Source organism: Rhinatrema bivittatum, chromosome 5 (genome assembly GCF_901001135.1).
Source record: "Rhinatrema bivittatum chromosome 5, aRhiBiv1.1, whole genome shotgun sequence".
Classification (NCBI taxonomy): Eukaryota; Metazoa; Chordata; class Amphibia; order Gymnophiona; family Rhinatrematidae; genus Rhinatrema; species Rhinatrema bivittatum.
Window position 1 is genome coordinate 222,527,040 of NC_042619.1, and position 26,969 is coordinate 222,554,008.

The 26,969-nt window shown below is 44.3% G+C and overlaps 1 protein-coding gene across 10 annotated transcripts in view; it reads right to left on the reverse strand.

The window, feature by feature from the left end:
- SCML2 (Scm polycomb group protein like 2) overlaps nucleotides 1-26,969 on the reverse strand; it is a 282,901-nt gene that overhangs the window by 98,181 nt on the left and 157,751 nt on the right. For all 10 annotated transcript variants that reach the window (XM_029603334.1, XM_029603332.1, XM_029603329.1 and 7 more), the window contains one exon: nucleotides 8,786-9,027. In XM_029603334.1, the coding sequence (XP_029459194.1) occupies nucleotides 8,786-9,027 (242 nt within the window). The remainder of the gene's footprint in view (nucleotides 1-8,785; nucleotides 9,028-26,969) is intronic.

Below are 26,969 nucleotides of genomic sequence, written 5' to 3' on the forward strand. Positions count from 1 at the left end.
AGAGGAGAAATCACTGTCCTTTCGCCTTTCATTCAACCATTGCCAATGTGGCAATGGTTGAATGAAGGCCCTAACAGAGTGTGGTTACACACGGTGTTGTAATGAAATGCCTTGCAGGGTCATGAGGTAGCATGGAGAGTTGTTTTAGCGTCTCTGAGTGCTCTCGAAGTTGAGCCACAGCATCCTGAACTTTGGTGCCAAACAAATTATCTCCCTGACAGGGAAGGTCTACTAGTTTGTCCTGGACTTCTGGGCGTAAATCAGAAGCCTTTAGCCAGGCCCACCTTCTGGCACTAATGCCAGATGCTGCTGTTCTCGAAGATGTTTCAAAAGCATCATAGGCTGCTCTGACCTCGTGCTTCCCTGCATCCAAGCCTTTTTGGATTATGATTTGTGCTGCCTCTTGGTGCTGTTGAGGCAGAGAGGGTACAAATTCTTCAATCTGTTTCCAGAGATTTCTCTGGTGTTGAGTCATGTAAAGTTGGTATGCTGCAATTTTGGAGTTGAGCATGGCCCCTTGGTAGATTTTTCTTCCCATCTGATCTAAAAATCTATTGTCCTTTCCTGGAGGGACCGAGGCATGAGTTCTGGTTCTGCGAGATTTTTTCTGAGCAGATTCCACCACAAGGGAATTGTGAGGAAGTTGAGTTTTCTCAAATCCTGGGGCAGCTTGAACTAGATAGGTAGAATCTACCCTTTTATTAACAGCAGGAGTTGTACATGGGTGTTCCCAAATCCTCTGCTGGAGCTGCAGTAGCACTTCGTGGACAGGGATGGCCAGATTGTGCTTAGGAGGATCTACAAACTGTAAAATTTCCAGTGTCTGTTGCCTCTCATCCTTTTCAGCTTGTAGTTGGAAGGGTATGGACTCAGACATCTCTTGGATGAAGGATGAAAATGAAAGGTCCTCTGGAGGTGACTGTTTCTTGGATTGAGGTGGAGAGGGATCATACATGAAGTCCTCTGAAGAGGGCTCAGATTCTGTATCCGACCAGGTATCAGAAGTTGGTGTTGGATATGGAGGAGGCTCAGGCCTTTGAGGTGGAGGTATCCCAGAAGGGCCTTGCAATGGATCTTGTGGATCAGGTGAAGTTTCTTGCTCCTCCTCTTCTTGCCCAGGCATAATGGGCAATGAAGCTAGAAGGTCCTGATATCTCTTAGTGAGCAGGCTGTGTAATTGTGCTTCAGAACTGGAAGTGTCTGGAACTGTGGTAGAAGGCTTTAGCAAAGAATACTTGAATTTCCCCGATGACTTTTGCATGGAAGATGTTCTTCTTTGCAAAGGGGGTTTGGATGGTGCCATGGTATAGAGAGACATCGATTGTGTAACCGATGGCATCGATGATGTAGTGAAGGAAAACATCGAGATAGGAATCATCGATGGTATAGGCCGGGTTGGCATCGAAGGCATCGAGAATGGTAAAGGCACCGATGGTATGAACGCCTGAACCGGATCAGTCATCGATGTAGACGGAATTGTCGAAGATACCGCTGGCATCAGCGTATACGCCGGCATCGACTGAGCTGTCGGCATCATCGGCGGAGTCGCCGGCATCGGCTGTGAAGCCGGTATCGAAGGAACTGCTGACATCGGCGATCCCGCCGGCATCGACATGGTTGTCGGCATCGGTGATGGCGCCGGAATTTGATGCTGTAAGGCATCGGTGACTATTTGTCTGATTAACACAGTCAAGTCAGGAATCGAAGTTGATACTTGCTGTGATGTCGAAGGTATCGATACTGGAACCGATGGAACCGTAGTCACCGAAGTTGAGGAAGACTTTTGCTTCTTAGTGATCGGTTCATCCGGCGGCGGAAGCAATCGATGCCGTCTGTGCTTGTGCTTCGATCTTGGTTCAGATACCGACCTTGTCAATGAAGTGGAGGGTGTTGGAGAAGAGGCATCGCCCGAACCCTCCGGAAGTCTTTTCTTGAGAAGAATCTTTTTAGTAAGGCCTACCAGTGATGATTTTGTGGACGTTGTCGGTGAAGGCCCCGATTGGATTTGAAAAATCTGTTACAAAAAATACCCACATACACACAGTGTACTCCAATACACCACAAATGTAAACAAAGAACAAAGAAATAAATGTATTGGTCTTATTTATACACAGAGCACTCTATCGCCAGACTACTAATGTAAGACCCGCTATTCACGAGTAAAGCATTTTAAATGGCTTCTCGTTTACCATAGGGGTCTAGTTTACTTTAATAATTCCTGCAAATATTTTGCTTGCTTTTTCAAATTTTCTTAAAAGAATCTATCACGTCCTCCTGTGGCGGAAAGGCGCCAAAAAACAGTCAAAGAACATTAAATCGCCGCGAACACCATTGGATTTTTTCATTACATACTGTGGACCCTGAAGGTTTAAATGAGAGAATTAATTGGTATTCTCTTATCTGATGTCGTTTTCCCCTTTAAATTTTCTACTGGAACTGTGAATGGTTTCTTATATGATATGGTATATCATGAACTATTTCTGAAACCATTTTGAATTTTTCTTGAGACCATCCGAGAATTATGAATTATGTTTTCTGTCCACCTAGGATACAAATATCCCGTCTTTAAGTTCGCCAAAAGAGGAACAGATAGGAACCTTCTAACCTCTTTTTCGTCGTAGCATGAGGACGTGATAGTGCACTTCAGCTTTGACATGCGCACCTCTTGGTATATTTGTTAACGCCTCCTTTTTTGAGGATCTGTCAGATGACTGTTTTTTGGCGCCTTTCCGCCACAGGAGGACATGATAGAAACCTTTGTGTCTCCCGGATGGGGTGGTAACGAGTGAGTGTTTCCGGTATAAATTGGAGTCCGAGCGTCTGCCATGATTCAAACGCCGCGGGCTAAATGAGAGCCCGCAAAAAAGTTGTCTCGCAGTGAATTCGCCGCATCAACGTTATTGAGAAGATTATCAAACTACCCGTGATTTCCCCTGAGGCAGGACAACCGTCCGAAACATGGCCATGTCGGGACTTATGGGACTTCATCACCATTTTTGGATAAGTATTCCTCTTTAATCATGCGGTACTAATTGGGAGTTTTCCCCTATAATTTTCGTATGGATTCTTTTAAGAAAATTTGAAAAATCAAGCAAAATATTTGCATGAATTATTAAAGTAAACTAGACCCCTATGGCAAACGAGAAGCCATTTAAAATGCTTTACTCGTGAATAGCGGGTCTTACATTAGTAGTCTGGCGATAGAGTGCTCTGTGTATAAATAAGACCAATACATTTATTTCTTTGTTCTTTGTTTACATTTGAAAAATCTGTGCCATTTTTTCTTGGCGGAGTTTTCTGCCTTTTGCAGTCATCTCCTGGCATTCTGGACAGGCAGCGATGTCGTGCTGTCCTCCAAGGCACCGAATGCATTCAATATGCGGGTCCGTTATGGACATTGTTCGGTTGCAGGCTGGGCACTTTTTGAAGCCTGATGACATCTTGACTCGACGTCCGTCGATGAAAAAACGCTGAATTTATTAGCGAAAGCTAATTTCTTTGTCACCGTCCGGTGACAAACAGTATGAGACCCGAAATGGGGCAAAATTTTTAAAGAAAGTGTTGACTTTTTTTGTCAAGTTGTGAGGAAAACCTCATAGGGCTCCTGTGACCGCGATGTCGATGGCAGCGCAGAAAAAAGAAGAGACTGAAGTGAGACCCCTGTGGCAGGGAATATCATGGCATGCCGGGCATGCTCAGTAGCCCCAGGCTGCCAGTTAAAAGCTTCTAGAAACTTTGCCAGAAGTTTTCCCGCATTAGGGCTCCGTGAGTGACGTCACCCATATGTGAGGACTAGCATCCTGCTTGTCCTGGGATAAGCAAATGTTGCTTACCTGTAACAGGTGTTCTCACAGGACAGCAGGATGTTAGTCCTCACATATGGGTTACCGTCAGTGGACGGAGCCCTGCTACGGAAAAACTTTTCTGTCAAAGTTTCTATAAAGCTTTGACCGACGCTGGCACACTGAGTGCACTGAGCATGCTCAGTCTGAAATTATCCCTGTGAACACAGGTGTCTCCCCTCAGTCTCGTCTTATAGCAAAAAGCGCAAGCGAAATAAAATAATAAAACGAATGTAGACCCAACTCCGCGGGGTGGCGGGTGGGTTTCGTGAGGACTAACATCCTGCTGTCCTGTGAGGACACCTGTTACAGGTAAGAAACACTTAAGCAACACTTGCTTTCTCACAGGACAAGCAGGATGGTAGTCCTCACATATGGGTGAGTACCGAGCTGAGGATGCGCGAGAGTGTACCTGACGCACCCAAGACGTGCAAAAGGCGCAATGTCAGGGGTGGAATTTGGTAAGGAGGGCATCCTGAAACCCTTAACGGGTTTGGTGGAAGGATGTTGGGTAGTGAAACCGAACAGAAGAGGAGTAGACGGACTAGCCAAACATGGAAGCATGCCGGCCAGTCTTATCTAAGCGATAATGGGCTGCAAAGGTATGGAGAGAGCTCCAGGTCGCAGCTTTACAAATATGTACAAGTGGCACCGGCTGAAGGTGAGTTATTGAGTCTGGTATGGCCCTAACAGAGTGTGGTTACACACGGTGTTGTAATGAAATGCCTGCTTGTTAGTAGGAAAAAGAAATACAGACCGTCAATTAGGAAGAATAGGTCTGTTTGCCCACTGGAACTCGCAGCTTGGCTTTTGCCACAGGAGGAAAGAGTTAGGTGTAATTCCTATGGAGTGTACTGCGGTCTGGATAGAATGCAAGTGCACTTTTACAGTCCAAGGAGTGGCAAACCCTCTCGCTCTGGTGAGAGAGAGGTGTTGGGAAAGAGTATATTCTGAGTAAGGTGAGATGCTGCGTCTACCTTAAGAAGGATATGAAGTTGAGTACGTAAAACCACTCGGTCTCGGAGGAACGGAGGGTCGGGTGAGTATGTAACAAGGTGTGGAACTCACTGACCCTGTTGGCAGAAGTGATGACTACGAGGGAAAGAATTTCCCATTGCAGACTGTTAAGTGAGAGGAATGGCAAGGCTCGAACAGGGAACGCATGAGTCTTGTAAGCACTAATATATAGGCCCCATTCCGTAGCCAGTAAAAATAGAGGTGGCTTAATCAGTGGATAACCCATGGTAAGCTGACTCGGAAGGGGTTGAACTGTTAATCGGGTATCCCCACTCCCAAGTGGTACACCAATTGGAATCGAGGCGTACCCATGTAGAGGATGTCTGGGGAGCAGAATCTGAGGGAGTAAGAGAAAAAGAGTGGTGTAGAAATAAAGGGGGTAAAGCCCTTTTTTTTTTTTTTTTTTTAACGACACGTGGTAAATCATGCCATTTTGAATGGTAAGATTTATGTGTAGAAGGTTTTTGAGATGCTACCAGTACCTGAGAACATCAGTGAGTTCATGATATGAGACTGACCTGTAAGAAGGCGAATTGGTTACTGGTATGATAGATTGAAAAGTATGGGAAAGCATACTGGTCTCGGCCAGGACGTGGGTCCGAGAACAGTGAACCCTGTCCCGGTGCAGCAAATTAGGGGTGCTGGCTATGAGAGGAATCGAAAGAGACACATATAAGAGGCCTTTGTTGCAGCAAAGGCGTCCATGGGAACGCATTGGAGACGTGTAGGGAGTAGAATCTGTCCACCGTATGGTTTGATTCAGACGCAGAGGGCAAGTTCGGTTGACCTCAGTGCTAGAAGATTTTCCTCGCTACACATATAATCCAAGACCATCCGAGAGGATGGAAACTTATGAGGAGAAGGTCTGCTAGTGCGTTCAGTAAGTATGTTAGATAAGTGGCCCGGGGATGCATGGAGTGAGTAAGGGCCAAGAGTAGAGCTGCACAGCTTCCTAGCAGAGCATTGTGCGTGCTTGTGTGTTGGAAATATCACAATGTCACTATGCTGTCTGTCTGTATGCACAAAGGTTTGCTGCAGAGGCAGTATTGTATGGCATAAAGGCATAAGTCATGACTCAAAGCTACAGGAAGTTGATGTGAAACTCTGCATGGAGCGGAATAGACGCATATTGGGTTGAGAAGATGTTAGTTCGAACTCTGCACCCCTGAGTAAATGCAAGCATGAGCAGGACCAGTCTAGGTTTTGGTTCTAGATCTGCAATATGGATCAGGGACGATAGTGGTTGAACAGCTTAGGTCCACTGATAATTGGATTTCACTGAATCTTACTCATAGCTATTTTTTGGGACATATGAGTAAATGCATGGTGAAAAAATGCCGTGGCCCAGCAATGAAAGAATTGAGGGGCTGAGGTTATGGTGTATGCGCGCAGAGACATAAGAATTTGTCAGAATGTCTGCGCGGTTGTTGGACAAGAAGTACATTGTGACTGTGGTATCCAGAAGTGTGCTATATGGGATTTATGGTAGTGAACAGCAATCCCAGGTAGCAGATTTATAGTGAGTCATGAAGAAGGTAGAGCTCCTTACTTGGGTTGACTGCTGTTATGCAAGGAAAAGCATGAATGATGTTTTACTCCATAGAGAAACAGCAGTCACTGCTAGTGATGTAATGAAATACCCAAGTTGCCGAAGCTGGTGCAACCGGCAGAGCTTGGGATTGTAATATTGTTGACTCACCATGAAGCACACAGAAAGAATAGAGGAGAAAGGCAACCTACTTACTGCGGTATGGAAGCATGGAGACGAGAGATACCATTTTACCTGCACCTTCTGAAGAAAGTTGATATTTTTGAGGTCCAGGATAGGCGGAGTGTAACTACTTTCTGTTGAAAGAAAGAATAGTGAAATTAAAACTCCCCCACCTCCCCCTTCTACGCTTTATAGAATCCGGGGGACTGTACCCTGAACCTTGGTACAAAGTGGGGTGGCCGCTCTGATATCCGGCAAGTTGAGAGACCAGGAGGTGTCCAACTGGCGGGGCTGACATAATCAGGATATCATGTAATCTCCCACGGGAGCGTGAGCGGTAAAATTCGTACCCGCATTTCTGTGTGCTATACAAGAAAACGTCAAGACCTGTCGCCAGGTCTCGAGGTGGACTTGCAATTGAGACAGTGTTTGCTGAATCTCGTGTTTAGTAAATCAGCGAATACATCTGGAATTTCTGTCCTTAATTAGGAACCAGAAACTAGAGTATTAATCAGTACAGAGTCCCGATGCTAACAACGAGAGGATGTCCTGATGTAATCCCAAATGATTGGTAGAGAGGTTCTCTTGGTATTGTGTCCGACATAGCTGGCAACAGCGATATGTGACACTAATACGGTTCTTGGAAGGCCAGACGACCTAGAACCTTTTGAACCATAAAGCCCGATTTAGAGAACAGGTCTCAATGGGATTGTCGCTGAAGTGGGATTAGAGTAGACCATCCGTCGTGGATCGCAGAAGGAAGAGCCGGCGAAGATTGATGGCTCCATGGATTTCAGGAGTCATCGAGGGATAGCCTGAAGGACGTATACATCTGACTCAACCCTGTAACCTGGTATGGTAGCGCAGGTACAGAGGAGACAGGTTGAGCGTTTCTGGGGCTACCACAGTAATTTGTGGAGGGTCAGAACCCCGCACCGGTGTCGGTGGGGAACGCCTCAGGTACAGGGGAGCCATTATGACTCATAAACCCGGCCCTCTTTTCAGTGGCTCGATGTATCGTGACGCCAATGCAGAATTTCTCTGAACTCGGTCCGGTTATTCTGGAGCACTGAGGACTGCCAGCACTGTGTGGAACAGTGGCAATGGTAGTAGCGATGTTGCTTGGCCCGGTCATTCTCTAGCACCGGGTAGGATAGCACCGATGTGCTGGATGGCGTCGGTGGCGGACGGTCACCATGCCGGTGACAATGAGTGCCACGGTGCTCTGCCCGGTTTTTCCCCAGCGCCGAGGTGGATGCCCTCACTGTCTTGGATGGTGAATGATGACAGACTACCATCCTGCTTGTCCTGTGAGAAAAACTGGAAGCACAGGGCTGCTAGAAAAATGTAATTTGGAGATTCTTGGCAGAGAACGTATTAGGATCAAAGTAGCAGCTACAGAAAGGTGTATTATTAATTGGGAGTCACATTTGAAACAAATTAGAGACTGCAGGAAGTCAGCATGCCTCTTAAGTCAGATAGAACACTGCCTTTTGGCAGAGAGATAGATGGGGAGCCAAAGGAAAAGGACTTACCCAGACCCAGATAACCACAGCCTGTGATTAGGGATTTTGAATCTGCAAAAAGTAGGTTCTATGTGGTCCTAAGGAAATTGGGCTGGCCTATAGCTGTTTATCTTACTGGGAAATCCTGTTGTCTAACAAAAGGAGCTGAAAAGTGTCAAGTGAACACCGATGTCTGGAATAAAGTTATTTTACTTCAAGTGGCTGGCTCTGAGCAGTGCTCCAGAAAACTGTCAGCAGGTCATGCAGCACCTAGGCAGTGACCTGTGACAGAATGCTAAACACTACTGAAGGGTTAAGGGTTGCATTTCTTTTAGGGAGGCATTTGTTTATAGGATGGGAATAATGTCTTTAACAAAGAAATGGCATATCTGAGATCAATATACCGTGGATTCAAAAAAGTGGGAGTAATAACACATAGAAAATATGTCGAATAAGAAACTCATAATAAAAGCAGACATATTTGAGAACAGAACATAAGAACATACTTTATTTTCCTTTAAAACTTCTACCCTTATAAAAAAAAAATGCATAAAACAAAAAATTCTGCTGTATAGTTTGCTGAAGAATGGCAGACACCAGCAGGCAATACTTCATTAAATACCAGAGGAATTGCTGAAAGCTGACCATCTGTCACTTTTAATTGAATGGCACTTTTCAAAACATATATTTAAGACCAAAATTAAACTAACCTTTTTTCCAGGTTTTAGGCCTTTTTTTGTTTTGAGATTCTCATTATGAGAAAAGCTTTTTGCCAAGATGACATTTTTAGGAGGCCTGCCCTTCCTGGGAGCTGTAACAGGTCCAGGTGACCTGCCCTGACCTAGTTTCCTACCCCGCTGTGCTGATACTGGAGAAGACTTCTGTGTAGACTGCATTGACCGAATTGTTTTAGAAGGGGATGATATGCTTGTATTATTCTTTGCGATGGAAACTGAGAAGGAAAAGAAAACAGATGCTAAGACTGGAGGAAATTGGTCAATATATGGTGTTTCATTTTGTTTTACCAGTTATAAATTTACTGTAAGTCATTCTTATAACCTTTATAAATGCAATTGTTTTCCATGAAACAAAAAATACATAATGTTGCAAATTGTGGCAATTATTCATTAAAGTGAGACAGAATGACGGACAGTACCAAAACTACTAACCTATTTACCATTTGTTTTTAATTAGAACAAGCTCAAAGTAGCAATAAAACACTATTTTGTTATAAGCTGAATAACTCTACAAGGAATTTTTGCTTGTAACATATATACAATTTATAAACATGTCCTTTCTGGCAGCAAACTTCAGCTTAACGTCTAACATACTGTGATAAGTAAGCAATCCCCAAAATAAAATGCAACACAATTTAATTGTTAAACTGGGGAAAACAAGATGATAGTTAATGCTACAGCTGTCCATGGGACATATATGAGCACAGAGGCATTTCACATGATTTCCATAGAAACATGCAATTTTTTTAGGAATTTGGCCTGGGAACAACAAAAGCACAGGTTCAAACTTTGAAACTCCACTATCACACTTACTCTTAACCCAGCCAAGGCAACACACACATCTTTCAACTCACTGCAAACATGCAACAGAGGTGAAGCACACTTAGGCAGTCTCCAGACTACTCAAGAGAAATCAGCAGACTCCTTATATTCCAGTCTGCCCATACAGATCTCTACAGTTGGTCTACTGATTTTCCCTGGAAAAGTCTGAGGTCATAACATCTCCTTTGATTTGAATCCTGTAAAAACAAACATAAGAATAAAAAAAAAAAAAAAAAAGAATAGAGCTTTGAGATTTGAACCTGCATTTTCCTCTGCCCAGAGGCATATTCTATAGCAGTAGTTCTCAACCTTTTTTCTGCCATGACACGCCTGACAGATGATGCTCACATGTGTGACACACTGCACATTACATTTAATAGATATACTAAAAAACAAAATCCTAGATATTTTATTGTTCAAAATGATGCAGGAGAAGCATAACATTCTTCAATTTCAATAACTGCTTATAAATTATTATTAAATGTTTTTTTTTTCACAAAAAGTGTAATCTTTGCTTACTGCATCAGTAAGAAATCTGGGACTGATATGCATATGCAGAGCACAGTTTTTTTTGATACAGACAAACTTTCATGCATCTCACTGTCAACCTCAGAAAGGTCTGACCTCTTTTGGAGTTTATACAGAGAAGAGTTAGGAAATTTCCCCTTTCAAATCACCATACAAAAAATCTATTCAAATTCTGATATCCCCTCAGTATTAGTACTTCAAAATCCTTTCCTGCCAGCCACTTTGTGAAATAATATGAAAACCTGCTAAAAAGACATTTAGAAATTATGTAACAGCCATACCACAAGAGCACTAACACCCAGGACTTGAACAGCAACAACCTAACCTATGAAAAAGCAAGACTGCAAATATAGAACACAGAACACTTACTATTGGAAAAACAAAGAAAACCAGGCTGCTCTAGATTCCTACACAGAATCTACATCCTAGTTTGCAGAATCCCTCACCTCTGTCAAACATGCAGATTGACCTTTTGTAATACAGAATAAAAGGCCATAAATTATAAACAAGCATATAGAGAAAAACAAACTCCAAGAAGTGGGGAGGTGCAATGGGATGGCAGGGCAGGATACAGCAACATTTATGGCTTGGATTGATGGTGGCAGTGATTGCCAGGGTTGAGGGGAAAACATCAACAGGGAGTGGTGATGAGAAGCTCCTTGCTCTGCACTCTCCTGAAGTAGCAAGCACATGTGGCTGTTATAGAAGGCATAGTCTTGCTATGTCAAATTTTTGGTGACACTGTTGAGAACCCACTGTTCTATGGGATCAAAATTATGACCTGTGTATTTTTCCAGCTCCAGGACTTTTCCTGCTGCACTCTATGCAGAAGGTAGGCTACTTAAAAGCATGCAAGTACTGTTACTGGGTAATTTTGTGGACTGTTGATTTTTGGGTGAGGCAAACAAGTCATCACAGTTAATAGGAAGCAATAGGCATCCATTCTGTTCATTTCCTATGCACTATCAAGGATTTTTTTTATAGAAAATATCAGGCACTTAAGTAGAAACACCATAAAATCCTAAACAGAACTCAACTGCACGTTCATATACAGCTCTTATGAAGAATACAGATTAATCTGGATCTTTTAAACATTTTCTAAATAGCTTGCTGTCTTAATTACAATTTTATACAATAATCACCAACCCAAAAAATGGTAATTTCCTTTGGCAGGGGCACCTAACTTGTCATTAGGACCATCATGAAAAAGGAGGGAGACAAAAGGGTTCACTACCTATTTTTCAATTATCAATAAATTAAATTGGAGCTTTGGTATATTTCAAAATAACTTCTACCGAAAAAGCTGTGCTGATGACTTCCCTTATTTCAGTAAGGGTTGCATCCCACCCATTGCAAAATTAATTTGAATTTTGTTATGAGTAAGAGATGCTGCTGTTTTAAGGCATTTCAAGGATTCACCAACTACATATCTTAAAATGGTAAAAGGTTACATATTCCATTCAGAGTTTTGCTCATTTCAAAATTAAAAACAATATGTCATTTATATTAACTAGACTGATACACAGAATCTGTGAATAAGATACTGTGACAAACTTGCACATTTTAAAGATGCTGATTAATCGTGCTTTAATTTTGTATAATGCTACTTCTTGGTTAAGCAATCACACAAATCTAGCAGCACATCTATGAACCAGTGCAGGTTTGTATGAATCTAACAGAACTGCATATTAATCTCTACCTTGCACTTTTCTTTATTCATAAATATTTTAGCCAAATTGTTTAAACTTGCAGAATGTCACCTTTAGCACACAAAACTAGAAAATGCTTTATAAACATCATTTTCAGCAACAAATCAAATGATAGCAATCCAAATGTTAACATGAGAGTTAAAATGTTCACTTTTAACACTTTTTGCAGAAATGGCTGACTGCCTTTACTACACATGGTCTAACAGCACAAACAATGGAAACAACTACACATTGCAAATGTTCGTTAATATACATCCTAATACATATACACAGGCAAATTATATCTGAGCAGCAGCTTCCTACCTTAAAATGTATTCATGGGAACTCAACATTAGCAGCACTGGCCATTAAGATACTTGAGCTGCACTTCTTGGATTTTCTTCCTTACCAGGGCTACTGAAACTGAAGTATGAATGCTTTAACAAAGCCCATGCTACTTGTGCAGCCCAGAAACATTAGCAAATGGGGATGCAGTTATTTGCATTTGTTAGTTTAAGCAGAGGGGGAGGAGAAAGGCTGCTAAAGTAATTAGCATTTTGTCTGCAGGCTTCACCGACAGTGATCATCAGTCACCTGCTCATGCTTCCTTCAACCCAGCCTTCAGAGGCAGACCAAAGGTTACACTGGGTCACAGAATCTGGAAAGAAACTAAGACAGGCAAAATCTAGCTGCCAACTCACTGATTTCTGCAGACAAAGGTGCCCCCCTCCTGCTGGACCACATGTTTCGTGAACTAAAGCTCTTTAGAGTCTCAAGAGAACTTGTTAAAATATGTTATTGAAAAAGATGGAGAGAAAACCCTAATGCTGTTTACAATTACTGCATCATTTAACAGACATTTAAAACAGAAACAGCACATTAGCTTTTTAAAGACACTGCTTAGCATTACAATGATATATATGCAGAAGAAAGTGCTAAGAATGTGTTCCATACTGCTTTAGTAATAAAAAAAAATTTCAGTTTCACTAAGTTAACACACTTCTAAAGAAAAACACATAAGGTCAGATTGGTTTTCCATTTTCTTAAAATCGATATTACTTGAAAAAGATTAAACTTTCTGGGGCCAATGTAATAATGTTCACCCTGACTAGTGCATAGCTTAACGAGTGGTTGGATGCATGTTTTGGATGCTCGTCCTTAACTCCCTATGTAATAAGGGAATCAGCGCATCCAAAACGTACATTTATTTATTTATTTTATTTATTTTAAATTTTTATATACCGGAATTCCTGTATGCAATACAAATCAGTCCGGTTTACAAGTAACGAAAGAGGTTGCCCTGGTCTGGGAAGTTAGACCTGGGTTTTTTTACATAGAACATGGAACAATAACAATAAACCATTGAACATTATTACAAGTAACATAGAATGTAACAATCCAAAGTACATCCAAACTAAGGCGTAGCAAATAGCGCTCATTACATGTAAATGCCATGTAGATGAGGCTATCAGCTATTACCCCGTGATGCAAAAAATCGCCACATGCCCAAAGCGCACTTTTTAACCTGTCAAATTTTGCGTCTACCTCAGAGCAGGTATAAAGACTGGCCATGTGGCAAGGGATCTACTTAAATACAAAAAGATACTGCTTTCCTGTGGTTCCTCCACCTATTATCATTGCAATACAAGGAGGAACCACAGAAAGCAGCATTCTGAAAAAATAAAAAGGCTTCACGGAAAAAATATAAATTCTGAGCATACAATAAACATGCACATAATACACGCTCCAGGCCATGTATATTGTGCCAGTAAATTCGCCGCCATGAGATACAATGGACCAAGAGAGGTGAGCGTGCACGTGTTAAAAAAACAAGAGCCCAGTTAGGATGCACGTTTTTTACACATACTTTATTGCATTGGCCTGTCTGTTGGGTATTTCTCATTACATGCTATCAATATTAAGGCTTTAGTTAAGCAGAAATTACTGAGGAAAGAAAGGCTTATTAGTTAGAATGGAATGGACATGGAAACCAAGTAACATTTTTTCTTCTCTGTTGGCTTGAATAAAGTAAAAAGTCAAAAGCATTATGTTCTAATCCACAGATATTGTTTTTTTTTTTTTATAAAAATGACAATTTTTAGAGAGCTCCACACAAGTTCTCTCTAAAATATTTAAAATCAATGATAACGCCACGGGAGGCCTCTTTTACCTTCCTCCTTCCTTCAGCCTGACTTCAGACACTGCTCCCATGCGGTCCGGGGACCGCCCAAGCTGTCCTCAGCATGGCGGGCCTTGCCGCCGTGTCCCGTTACAACAGGAAGACGCAGTCATCTCTCCTATGCGGCCCAGAGGCCGCAGAAGCAGGGGGCCTCTCCCACAGCGTGGAGCTGCTGACGGTCCGTGGTCCAGAGGCTGCACCCTGGACCTCTCCAGCAGCGGTCGCCGCCATCTTCTACAGGCCTGCCCTCATGTGCCAGGAGACACCTACAGCGTTCCCATGTGGCCCAGAGGCCACTAACCTATCTCAGGCCCTCCGTGGGGATAGGGCCTGCTTCCCCGGACTCGCCTGGCAGCTGGAGCCGCCTGTGATCCTCCTTCAGCTGTAGGGAGTTGTCCCTGACGTCGGGGCCTGCCCTAAGGCCTGCTTCTTCTCTGCAGCCGTTGTGTGATAGCAGGGCCGCTGTCCAGGGTCCTGCACTGCTTCCTGCGTTGTCCTAAGTGGCGAAGCCGCGCCTCTCTGCTCTTCTTAAAGGGCCAGTGCAGGTGTGGTTCCTTCCTGACTCCTCCCTGGGTGTTTCCTGCGTCAGCCTACAAAAGGCTTCCACTGTCGGTTCTTCCTCGCCTTCGCAAGGAGCAACTTCCTTCCTGGAGCTGGTCTCCTGAGGATCTCCGTTTCCAGCTCCTGTCTGGCATCTTTGTCTTGGGATCCCATTCCTTGTTCCTGATTTCTTTGATGTTCTATGTCCTGGTCTCTTGTCTCTGTGATGTCTTCAGTATCCTGATGTTCCATTCCAGTCCAGAGATTCCTGAGGTTCCGTCTTCCTGTCCCTCGGGGTCCGTGACCAGTCCGGTAGGGCACGTAGTGGCCCAGTGGTCCGTGACCACCCCGGCTGGGGTGTGTAGGGCGCTGGTGGGATTCCTCCATCTCCGGAGCCGAGGGTACCCATGTTCCTGTCTGTCTCTCCTGGCTCCTGAGTCTTTTGGACATCCGCTTCATCTGTCCCAACTGCTCCTCGAGTGTCCGGGGAGTCTGTTCCAGATCCTTGCCTTGGAGACTAGTCTTCTTCCTTCGATGCTCTGGACTCCAGCTATGCCTAGCCCCCGGCGGGCAGTGCTCCGGTGGATAGCCTGAGGGCCAGTCTGGCCACCGCAGCCTCCTCCCCGCCTGTGGGTGTTAGTGCTCTATCTGGAGTCTCCATCTCGAATTGAAGATCTTCCTCGTCCATCTGAGTACTGTCTCGGATCTTCACTCTCGTCTGATCTTTTTCATGTTCAGGGTTCCGGAGCTTTCCTCCTGTGCTCCGTTTTCAAGTCTAACTTTGGGATACCTTCATGATGTGTCTTCCACGCCAGGTTGGAGGTTTGTCCTCCTGCTGTTGACCTTCTTGATACGTCGATCGCCGGGTTCCCGAGGCTCAGGTCAGGACGGGGCCACCTGGAATTTTGGCCGATTACCTTCATCTGTTTGTCCTGATGTCCTTCTTGGATTTCAGTCCTTCTCTTCAGTACCTATTTGCCATCTTGAAATCTAATGTAATTGAGTCGATGCCAGCCTTGCTGCTTCACCTCCAACGTGGTCCGCGACCATTCCAGCTGGGGTGTGTAGGGCGCGTGGCGTTGCAGCACTCCTTTCAAGTTACCTCAGCCCCTGAGTCTTCGTCTACTCCAATGTCTGAGTCTTTGCCTGCCTTGAGTCGTCTGAATCCTCGTCCTGGGTTTTGTCCTCGTCTGCCTTGTCCTCTGTCCGACCTGCTGCTTCCCGCCGCTCCCTAGCGGCAGTCCGAAAGGGCTTGGATCAGTCGGAGGACCATTCAGAGACCACCATTGTGATAAATTGCAGGAAGACCTAGTGAGACTGGAAAATTGGGCATCCAAATGGCAGATGAAATTTAATGTGGATAAGTGCAAGGTGATGCATATAGGGAAAAATAACCCATGCTATAATTACACAATGTTGGGTTCCATATTAGGTGCTACAACCCAAGAAAGAGATCTAGGCGTCATAGTGGATAACACATTGAAATCGTTGGTTCAATGTGCTGCGGCAGTCAAAAAAGCAAACAGAATGTTGGGAATTATTAGAAAGGGAATGGTGAATAAAACGGAAAATGTCATAATGCCTCAAGGTGCGCTCCATGGTGAGACCGCACCTTGAATACTGTGTACAATTCTGGTCGCCGAATCTCAAAAAAGATATAATTGCGATGGAGAAGGTACAGAGAAGGGCTACCAAAATGATAAGGGGAATGGAACAGCTCCCCTATGAGGAAAGACTAAAGAGGTTAGGACTTTTTAGCTTGGAGAAGAGATGGCTGAGGGGGGATATGATAGAGATGTTTAAAATTATGAGAGGTCTAGAACGGGTAGATGTGAATCAGTTATTTACTCTTTCGGATAGTAGAAAGACTAGGGGGCACTCCATGAAGTTAGCATGGGGCACATTTAAAACTAATCGGAGAAAGTTCTTTTTTACTCAATGCACAGTTAAACTCTGGAATTTGTTGCCAGAGGATGTGGTTAGTGCAGTTAATATAGCGGTGTTTAAAAAAGGATTGGATAAGTTCTTGGAGGAGAAGTCCATTACCTGCTATTAAGTTCACTTAGAGAATAGCCACTGCCATTAGCAATGGTAACATGGAATAGACTTAGTTTATGGGTACTTGCCAGGTTCTTATGACCTGGATTGGCCACTGTTGGAAACAGGATGCTGGGCTTGATGGAACCTTGGTCTGACCCAGTATGGCATTTTCTTATGTTCTTATGGTGGTCTCAAGGAAGCATGCAGGTTCGGTCGAGGCTCAGGGTAAGGATGTTTCACCACAAGGGCACACATTTCATCCTGCGCTCGAGAGCGCCCCCTGGTGCTCTCGTCCATCGCAGCACAACAATTTTAAAGTCAGAATTCAAAGTGCATGTCAATTGATCAGCACAGAAAGGCTATGGAAATTTAGTTGTGTATTAAATATATCATTTAATATTAAGCCTTTCAGAATCAATAACTTATTTTACTACTACTAATTTCTAAAGAGCTACACTAGCCATATGTGTTTTACACATATACATGAAAGAGTCCCTGCTCCATGGATATTACCTTCTAGTTAAGACACACAAAAGACTATGGGAAGTGCACTTAATGAACAAAAGTAGTTAGGATTGGAAAGCTTCAAAAAAGGTGAGTTTTTAGAATGGATTTAAATATAGCAAGAGAAGAAGCATGACATAGGACTCGGGAAGCTTATTCCAGGCATACAGGGCAGAGCTGGCAATGGAGAAAGGCACAGATAAAGAGTGACTTGCCCAATGAACAATGTTCACAAGGAAGGTTTTAGGGATGGAGGACAGAAGATAAGTAAGGAGGAGATGTAGAGTGACTGCATTTGTAGGCGACTAAGCTTGATTCACGGATGCAAGTGAGGAGACATAAGAAGAGGAGTTACACGGTAAGAGATATTTGGTCAAATTTTGAACAGATTGCAGTGGAAAATCCACAAATAGCAGGTTGCAGTCTAAGCAGATTTGTGCTTTGGTAGTATCTCAGAAAGGAATGATTGGATATTAATGAGTTTATAAAGGAAAAAATGAGATGCTTTAACAGTGTTTTTGATGTGTGTTGAAAAGGAGAGAGAGAAACAAAAGATAACCCCAAAGTTAAAAACCATCCATACAGACAGAAAAAGAAAAAAAAGAGGGGAAGTAGATTTGGGAAGAGCCAAGCCCACAGGGGCAGTTCAAGGTAATCTGCTGCCTGAGGCGAGGGATGAGATGGCATGCATCTCACCCACAAGGCATGGCACAGATTAAAGCCTTGAGAGGGCCTCTTCTTTTCCGTTCCGTGCTCGATCTGATATCACCCACATGTGAGGACTACCATACTGCTTGTCCTAGGAGAAGTGATATTACTAAGAAGCTTATAATATTGATAAACTGCTTAATATGATGTAACCAAGAAGCTGGCAACACTGCCACACCCTCAGGAACCCTATGACCTACCTCCCAAGTTTCCCTAGCATTTTCCCCCTGGAGAAGTGGGAAATGGGTGAATAAGGGGGGGTCTGTGGGTGGCAGACTGTCTCCTGGTCAGTACAAGGGTGACCTAGGCAAACTTTACAGCCTTGTGACCCCCTTCCTTCCAGACCTCACCACACACACATACACAATTAAAAATTATGCATTCATAACAGATTTTATGTAAGGACATTCATAGTCTTTCGAGGTAAAAATACCACAGCATGTGCATTATTTTTACATGCACTGCTGCAATACCTACCAGAAAAGCTTGACCAAAAAAAAAAAAAAAAAAAAAAAAAAAAAAAAAAAAAGATTTGGAACCCATATGTATTAAACCTATTATAAAATATATTTCGATAGGGGTCTGGCCCTCAGAAAGCTATGAGCAAACTGAATACAGTAAACCTCCCATACTAAAACAGCACTAAATGCCAGCACTCAAACAGTAACAACCCTACCTATAAAAAGTAACACAAACTATTACATCAGACCCTAAACATCAATGCATCTCCTATTAGGAAAACAGAACAAGCCAGGCCGCTACAGATCCCTACACAGGATATCTCACTGTAGTCTCACATGCAGAACACAGACGGCCCCCACACCAAATATAGAATAAAGATACCATAAAGTAAAAATCGAAACATGTAGACAAAAACTAAACTGGCAAGAAGCCAGATGCTATATGCAGTGCAACAATGGAAAAATAGAAACATTCGTCATAAAATAAAATTAAGAAATATAACAATCATAATAGTAAACTATAGTAATAGAAAGAATACATATTTCAAAAGAGCTGAAAACCAAGTCATTCTATTAAATTATAATTATTTTTTTTAATTATCAAAAACTAATAAAATATTTCAAAACAGACAACCACTACCCAACAATTAAAACTAATAAGAATTTTTTTTTAATTCTCTGTTCTCCATACATGGAATCTTTTGGTTTCCAGTCATCCTGAGATTGTTATGGATTGGGGAAGGGGATGCACAAATTTTATCCCCTCTCTCACACACCCTTACACAACTCCCTCTTTCATACACACACCCATGCTCTCATGCATACAGGCTCAGGGCCTCTCCCTCTTCTTTGGGCTGTGGCAGGCTGGGGTTCGCCATAGCCCTGATGGGCCTCTCTTTGAACCACAGCAGGATGGGGGCTCTCACAACCACGGTGGGCCTCCTAGGAATCCTACGGACACTTTAATAATCACTCTGTGGCAAGGTGAGATGGTCTTTGCAAGAATGTTTTGATAGGAGCACATTTTGCAACCTCACTCCGCCTGACAGAATTACCCCTACAAAAGCACCACAGTTTTGGGTATGCCATCATAATGGCATTGTCTTCTTCCTGCCCACGTGGGCCTACACAACAAATTCCTTATCTGGGTTCGTGTGGGCAGGAAGGAGGAGATGCCATCATGGCACTGGAAGGAGGCTGCAGCTATAGCAGCAAGGCAGGAAGGAGAAGTCGACTGAGCAGTGTCTACCCACACAGACAAAAGAATGTGAAGGAGCAGTATTGTGTCTGTGGGGCTCCATGGGCCGAAGAGTCGCCCTGTTGGCCACAGGAGTTAAATGAGGTGGTGGCTGCTGCTGCTTGTACTTCCAGAGGGACAGAAACGTGAGGAAGAGAATGTGTGTGTGCGCGCAAACATGTGCATGTCAGAGAGAGAGGGAGGGGGAGTTTGTGTGCAACACCCATTCCTCTCCTCCTGCTAACCCACAGCAATCTTAGGGCATATGGAAATGAACCCACTCGGCCACACACCCAAGATTGATCCTTTGTGATAGCAAGTGTTGCTTACCTGTAACAGGTATTCTCACAGGACAGCAGGATGTTAGTCCTCACATATGAGTACCATCATCAGGATGGAGCCCAATCACAGAAAACTTCTATCAAAGTTTACAGAACTTTGACTGGCCCCTACTGGGCATGCCCAGCATGGCACTAACCCTGCAGCCAGCAGGGGTCCCCCTTCAGTCTTATTTGATAGCTACAGGCAGTGCCGAAAAAATAAAACAAAACGTTGCGAACCCAACACTGTGGGGCGGCGGGCGGGTTTCGTGAGGACTAACATCCTGCTGTCCTGTGACACCTGTTACAGGTAAGCAACACTTGCTTTCTCACAGGGCAAGCAGGATGGTAGTCCTCACATATGGGTGAGTACCGAGCTGAGGATGTCCGAGTATGCACCAAATGTACCCAGGTGTGCAACAGGCACAACAACTGGGGTGGAATTTGGTAGAGGGCATCCTGAACCCCACCGGGCAGGCAGAAGGGTGTTGGTACATCACGTTATAAATAGGTTATGAAAGACAGACTGGCCGAAGACAGAATCTTGTCTTCCGGCTTTGTCCAAACAATAGTGGGCTGCAAAGGTGTGGAGGGAAATCCAGGTGGCAGCCCTGCAGATGTCAGGAAGCGGCACCGATCGTAGGTGTGCTACTGAAGTCGCCATGGCCCTCACAGAGTGTGCTTTAACATGGTCTTGAAATGGAATACCCGCTTGCTGGTAGCAAAAGGATATGCAGTCCGCCAACCAGGAGGAGAGAGTCCAGTTCTATGGTTAAACTGCAAGTGTAATAATAATATCATAATTTTAGTCTTAAACTAGAAATTACATTGCATAAGGAGGAAATAACATACTTAAACTAATAGTATAAAGAGAATGATGTGTTCCTACTAAAAAACAGTCTGTATGCTACAAATCACATAATATTGAATCACATACTAGTATCAAGACAGAAGAGAACTAAAAATTATTAAAGAAGAAAGTATATATTCTTTACCCACAGGCTTCCCTAACTTGTTTGGGTGGAAAGAGACAAACAATTGAGTGTTTTCCCTGTGGGTCGCTGTACGGTCTAGGTACAACGCTAGAGCCCGTTTACAGTCAAGGGTATGCAAAGCCTGTTCTCGTGGGTTGGCATGGGGCCTGGGAAAAAAGGTAGGTAGTATGATGGATTGATTTTTAGATGAAAATCCGAAACTACCTTAGGAAAGAATTTCGGGTGAGTGTGGAGTACCGCTCGGTCTTGCAGAAGTTTAGTGTAAGGCGGATAGGTAACTAGAGCCTGCAATTAACTAACTCTGCGAGCTGAAGTGATAGCCAAAAGGAAAATCACTTTCCATGTGCGATATCGAAGTTCACAAAGTGAAGAGGCTCGAATGATGGTTTCATGAGCTGACTGAGAACTAGATTAAGGTCACAGGAAGGGGCCGGAGGACGCAATGGGGGCTTGATGTGGAGCAAGCCCTTCAAAAAACGTGTTACAAGGGGGTGTACTGATATAGAGACATCCCCGATACCTTTATGGAAGGCGGCTACCGCACTGACATGCATTCTAATGGAGGAAGTCTTAAGACCTGACTCTGATAGTTGCCAGAGATAGTCCAGAAATTTTGGGATTGGACAGGTAAAGGGGTCAAGGGACTGAGAAGAGCACCATGACGTGAACCTTTTCCATTTGTAAGAGTAAGCTTTTCTCATGGAAGGCTTCCATGAAGCAATCAAGACACGGGAAACCGATCAGAAAGGTTAAGTGGTTGAAGGATTAACCTTTCAACATCCATGCCGTCAGGGACAAGGCTTGAAGATTGGGATGTCGTAGGCACCCGTCGTTTTGAGTGATCAGAAACAGGTCCTTTCCCAATGGAATGTGCCTGCGGATGGAGAAGTCCTGAAGTAATGGAAACCACACTTGGCGTGGCCTGTGAGGTGCTATCAGGATCATGGTTCCCTTGTCCTGTCGTAGTTTCACAAGAGTCTTCGAGAGAAGACGAAGTGGAGGGAATGCATAAAGCAGACCGGTTGCTCAAGAGAGGGAGAATGCGTCTCTGGGTTGAGAATGTTTCCTGCGAATGAGAGAGCAGTAGTTCTCCATTTTGTGGTTCTGTGGGGACGCAAAGAGGTCTATCTGAGGATATCCCCATTGTTGGAAGATGGAGTTCGCTACCAAGGGGTTGAGAGACTACTCGTGCGGTTGAAAGACGCGACTCAGCTTCTCTGCCAACACATTGTCCACTCCCGGTAACCAGGTGGCCCTGAGGTACATCGAATCGGAGAGAGCTTCCTGCCAAATCGGCGCAGCTTCCTGACACAGAAGGAAGGAGCCTGTGCCTCCCTGTTTGTTGATGTACCACATTACCACCTGGTTGTCAGTCTGAATCAGGATGACTTGATTTGAGAGGCAATCCTGAAAGGCCCTGAGAGCATATCTGATGGCTCGAAGTTCCAGGAAATTTATTTGGTATTTGGCTTCCTCTGGAGACAAAGAGCCTTGTGTCTGCAGATTGGCTACATGGGCTCCCCACCCGAGGTTGGAAGTGTCAGTGGTGAGAATGATCTGAGGATTTGGAGCCTGGAAGGGCAATCCCTGGAGGAGATTGGTCTGATTTTTCCACCAGGCGAGAGACAGACAGAGTGAGTCGGTTATGCGGACAATGGCTGACAGAGGCTAAATAGCTTGAGTCCGAGACCTCAGAGTCCAGTGCATGAATCTCATGGCCAAGCGGGCCATTGGTGTGACATGGACTGAGGACGCCATGTGTCCGTGGAGGACAAGAAATTGGCGTGCAGTCGCGGAGTGCTGAGACTGCAGCTGATGAGCAAGGGACGCAAGAGTCAGTGCTCATTGTTGAGGTAGGAAAGCCTTTGCCTGTAAGGTGTCCAAGTCTGCCCCAATGAATAAGGTTTGAGATGCGACTAAGTAGGATTTGTTGTAATTGATGAGAAATTCCAGCAAAATTAGGGTGTAAGGTTAGATTGAGGGACGACAGAGCAGATTGCTGAGTGGGAGCCCTGATTAACCAATCGTCCAGGTAGGGGTAGACGTGAACACCTTGGGTTCTGAGGAAGGCTGCGACAACTACGAGGCATTTAGTAAAGGCTCGTGGCGCAGACGCTAGGCCGAATGGGAGCACTCGATATTGAAAGTGCTTGGGGCCTACTAGAAACCTCAGGTACTTGCGATGAGCTGGAGTTATCGCAATGTGGGTGTATGCGTCTTGGAGGTCCAGAGAGCAGAGCCAATCTCCTCTTTGTAGAAGAGGTAGAAGCAATCCCAAGGTGACCATCTTGAACTTTTCTCGTTGAAGGTACTTGTTGAGGGCCCATAGGTCTAGAATAGGACGGACACCTCCCGATTTTTTGGAGATTAGGAAGTACAGGGAATAGAACCCTAGGCCTTGCTGAGAGTATGGAATGGGTTCTATTGCTCTTGACTGGAGAAGGAGGGAAACCTCTTGTTCCAGAAGAATGGCATGGTCGGACATTCTCCACGTCTGTAGAGGTGGGGAGTCCAGTGGCAGGGCGAGAAAGTTCAGATGGTAACCCTGAACAATGATTGCCAATACCCATTGGTCGGATGTGATTGGATGCCACATGTTGTGGAAGTGGCACAATCGACCTCCCACTGGTATGTGCGACAGAGGAATGTGGCTGCTGCTCTCTAAGTGGAAATCAAAAACCTGAAGCAGGTCCTGGTTGAGGAGCTGCTTGTGGTTTTTGTTTACGGGCTTGACGAGACTGCGGTTTTTGATAAGATCTCGTGGCATGGGATCTGGATGGTGGCGAGTAAGACTTCTTCAGATGGAAGAATGACTTCTTAGAGTCCTTTCTGAAGGGCTGTTTTGAGGAGAAGTCAGAGTCATCAAAGAGAGCTGTCTTAGGGTCTCATGATGGTCTTTTAATTCTGCTACCGTCCATTGAATCTGCTCACCAAACAGACTATCTCCGACACAAGGCAGGTCGGATAACCGGTCTTGTACTTCTGGGCGAAGGTCAGAAGACTTGAGCCAGGCCCACCGTCTTGCCGAGATGGCAGCTGCAGACACTCTGGTAGAAGTGTCAAAAATGTCATAAGATGTTCTAATCTCATGCTTGCCTGCTTCAAAACCCTTGTTGACTAGGGTTTGTAATTGTTCTTGAAATTGTTGAGGCAGGGAGTCTGAGAAGTCCTGTATCTGCTTAAAAATGACCCTGTTATATTGGGTCATATAAAGCTGATAGGCGGCAATTCGGGAGATGAGCATGGCCCCTTGGAATACTCGGCAACCAATGTTGTCTAGGAACTTCTGTTCCTTTCCAGGAGGAACAGATGAATGAGGCTTTGACCTCTTTGCCCTTTTTTGTGCAGACTCTACAACGACCGAGTGGTGATCAAGCTGAGATTTTTGAAAACCTGGGGCTGATTGTACCAGATAGGTAGTGTCAGCTTTCCTGTGTACTGGAGCAACTGATCCAGGATGATCCCAGTTCTTCTTGAGGAGATCGAGAAGGACCCGATGGATGGGTTTAGATGTGATTACCTTGGGGGCATCTAGGAATTGGAGCAATTCCATCAACTGGTGCCTATCATCCTGTTCAGTCTGCAATTGGAAGGGGACCAATTCAGACATTTCCTTCACAAAGTTTATAATGGAGAGGTCCTCTGGAGGAGAACGCTTCCTACTCTCAGTGGGTGAAGGTGGTGAAGGTAAATCATCTGTGTCTGATGAAGTGTCATCACCCCAAGTGTCGTAAGGATCAGCACCTGCTCCTCTAGGAACTAGAGGGGGACAGGGTGGCTGTAGACCTGAAGGTCCCGGTCTAGGCTCAGAGGGAATCGGAGGAATTATCGGAGGTACCGAAGATGGCATTGAAGGCACCGGTGCAGGCATCAAGGGCATCGATGGATGACTCAGTGGCGCTGACGGACGTATCGGCATCGATGGATGGGTCGGTGGCGAGGGAAGTATCTGCATTGATGGCTGAGGCAGAACTCCCGATGAAGGTATGCGAAACGGTGTTTCTCCTCCCGATGACGCAGTCAATAAGAACATAAGAAAATGCCATACTGGGTCAGACCAAGGGTCCATCAAGCCCAGCATCCTGTTTCCAACAGTGGCCAATCCAGGCCATAAGAACAAGGCAATTACCCAAAAACTATTCCATGTTACCATTGCTAATGGCAGTGGCTATTCTCTAAGTGAACTTAATAGCAGGTAATGGACTTCTCCTCCAAGAACTTATCCAATCCTTTTTTAAACACAGCTATACTAACTGCACTAACCACATCCTCTGGCAACAAATTCCAGAGTTTAATTGTGCGTTGAGTAAAAAAGAACTTTCTCCGATTAGTTTTAAATGTGCCCCATGCTAACTTCATGGAGTGCCCCCTAGTCTTTCTACTATCCGAAAGAGTAAATAACCGATTCACATCTACCCGTTCTAGACCTCTCATGATTTTAAACACCTCTATCATATCCCCCCTCAGTCGTCTCTTCTCCAAGCTGAAAAGTCCTAACCTCTTTAGTCTTTCCTCATAGGAGAGCTGTTCCATTCCCCTTATCATTCTGGTAGCCCTTTTCTGTACCTTCTCCATCGCAATTATATCTTTTTTGAGATGCAGCGACTAGAATTGTACACAGTATTCAAGGTGCGGTCTCACCATGGAGCGCACCTTGAGGCATTATGACATTTTCCGTTTTATTCACCATTCCCTTTCTAATAATTCCCAACATTCTGTTTGCTTTTTTGACTGCCGCAGCACACTGTACCGACGATTTCAATGTGTTATCCACTATGACACCTAGATCTCTTTCTTGGGTTGTAGCACCTAATATGGAACCCAACATTATGTAATTATAGCATGGGTTATTTTTCCCTATATGCATCACCTTGCACTTATCCACATTAAATTTCATCTGCCATTTGGATGCCCAATTTTCCAGTCTCACACGGTCTTCCTGCAATTTATCACAATCTGCTTGTGATTTAACTACTCTGAACAATTTTGTGTCATCTGCAAATTTGATTATCTCACTCGTTGTATTTCTTTCCAAATCATTTATAAATATATTGAAAAGTAAGGGTCCCAATACAGATCCCTGAGGCACTCCACTGTCCACTCCCTTCCACTGAGAAAATTGCCCATTTAATCCTACTCTCTGTTTCCTGTCTTTTAGCCAGTTTGCAATCCACGAAAGGACATCGCCACCTATCCCATGACTTTTTACTTTTCCTAGAAGCCTCTCATGAGGAACTTTGTCAAATGCCTTCTGAAAATCCAAGTATACTATATCTACCGGTTCACCTTTATCCACATGTTTATTAACTCCTTCAAAAAAGTGAAGCAGATTTGTGAGGCAAGACTTGCTCTGGGTAAAGCCATGCTGACTTTGTTCCATTAAACCATGTCTTTCTATATGTTCTGTGATTTTGATGTTTAGAACACTTTCCACTATTTTTCCTGGCACTGAAGTCAGGCTAACCGGTCTGTAGTTTCCCGGATCGCCCCTGGAGCCCTTTTTAAATATTGGGGTTACATTTGCTATCCTCCAGTCTTCAGGTGCAATGGATGATTTTAATGATAGGTTACAAATTTTTACTAATAGGTCTGAAATTTCATTTTTTAGTTCCTTCAGAGCTCTGGGGTGTATACCATCCGGTCCAGGTGATTTACTACTCTTCAGTTTGTCAATCAGGCCTACCACATCTTCTAGGTTCACCGTGATTTGATTCAGTCCATCTGAATCATTGCCCATGAAAATCTTCTCCATTACGGGTACCTCCCCAACATCCTCTTCAGTAAATACCGAAGCAAAGAAATCATTTAATCTTTCCGCGATGGCCTTATCTTCTCTAAGTGCCCCTTTAACCCCTCGATCATCTAACGGTCCAACTGACTCCCTCACAGGCTTTCTGCTTCGGATAAATTTAAAAATGGGGAGGGCATCGGAGCCATCGGAGACCCGGGAACCATCGGAGGAAAAGCACTCATAAACGCTTCCATCCTGGATAGCAGCGGTGCCAGCGCTGCCAGAATCGGGTCGATGATCGGTTCCACAGACGGTGCCAGTGTTGGAGGAACCTGAAGACGTTGTATCACCTTGTCGATGGCCTCCTGAACCATCTGGTCCAGTTCTTCTCGGAGACCTAGAGC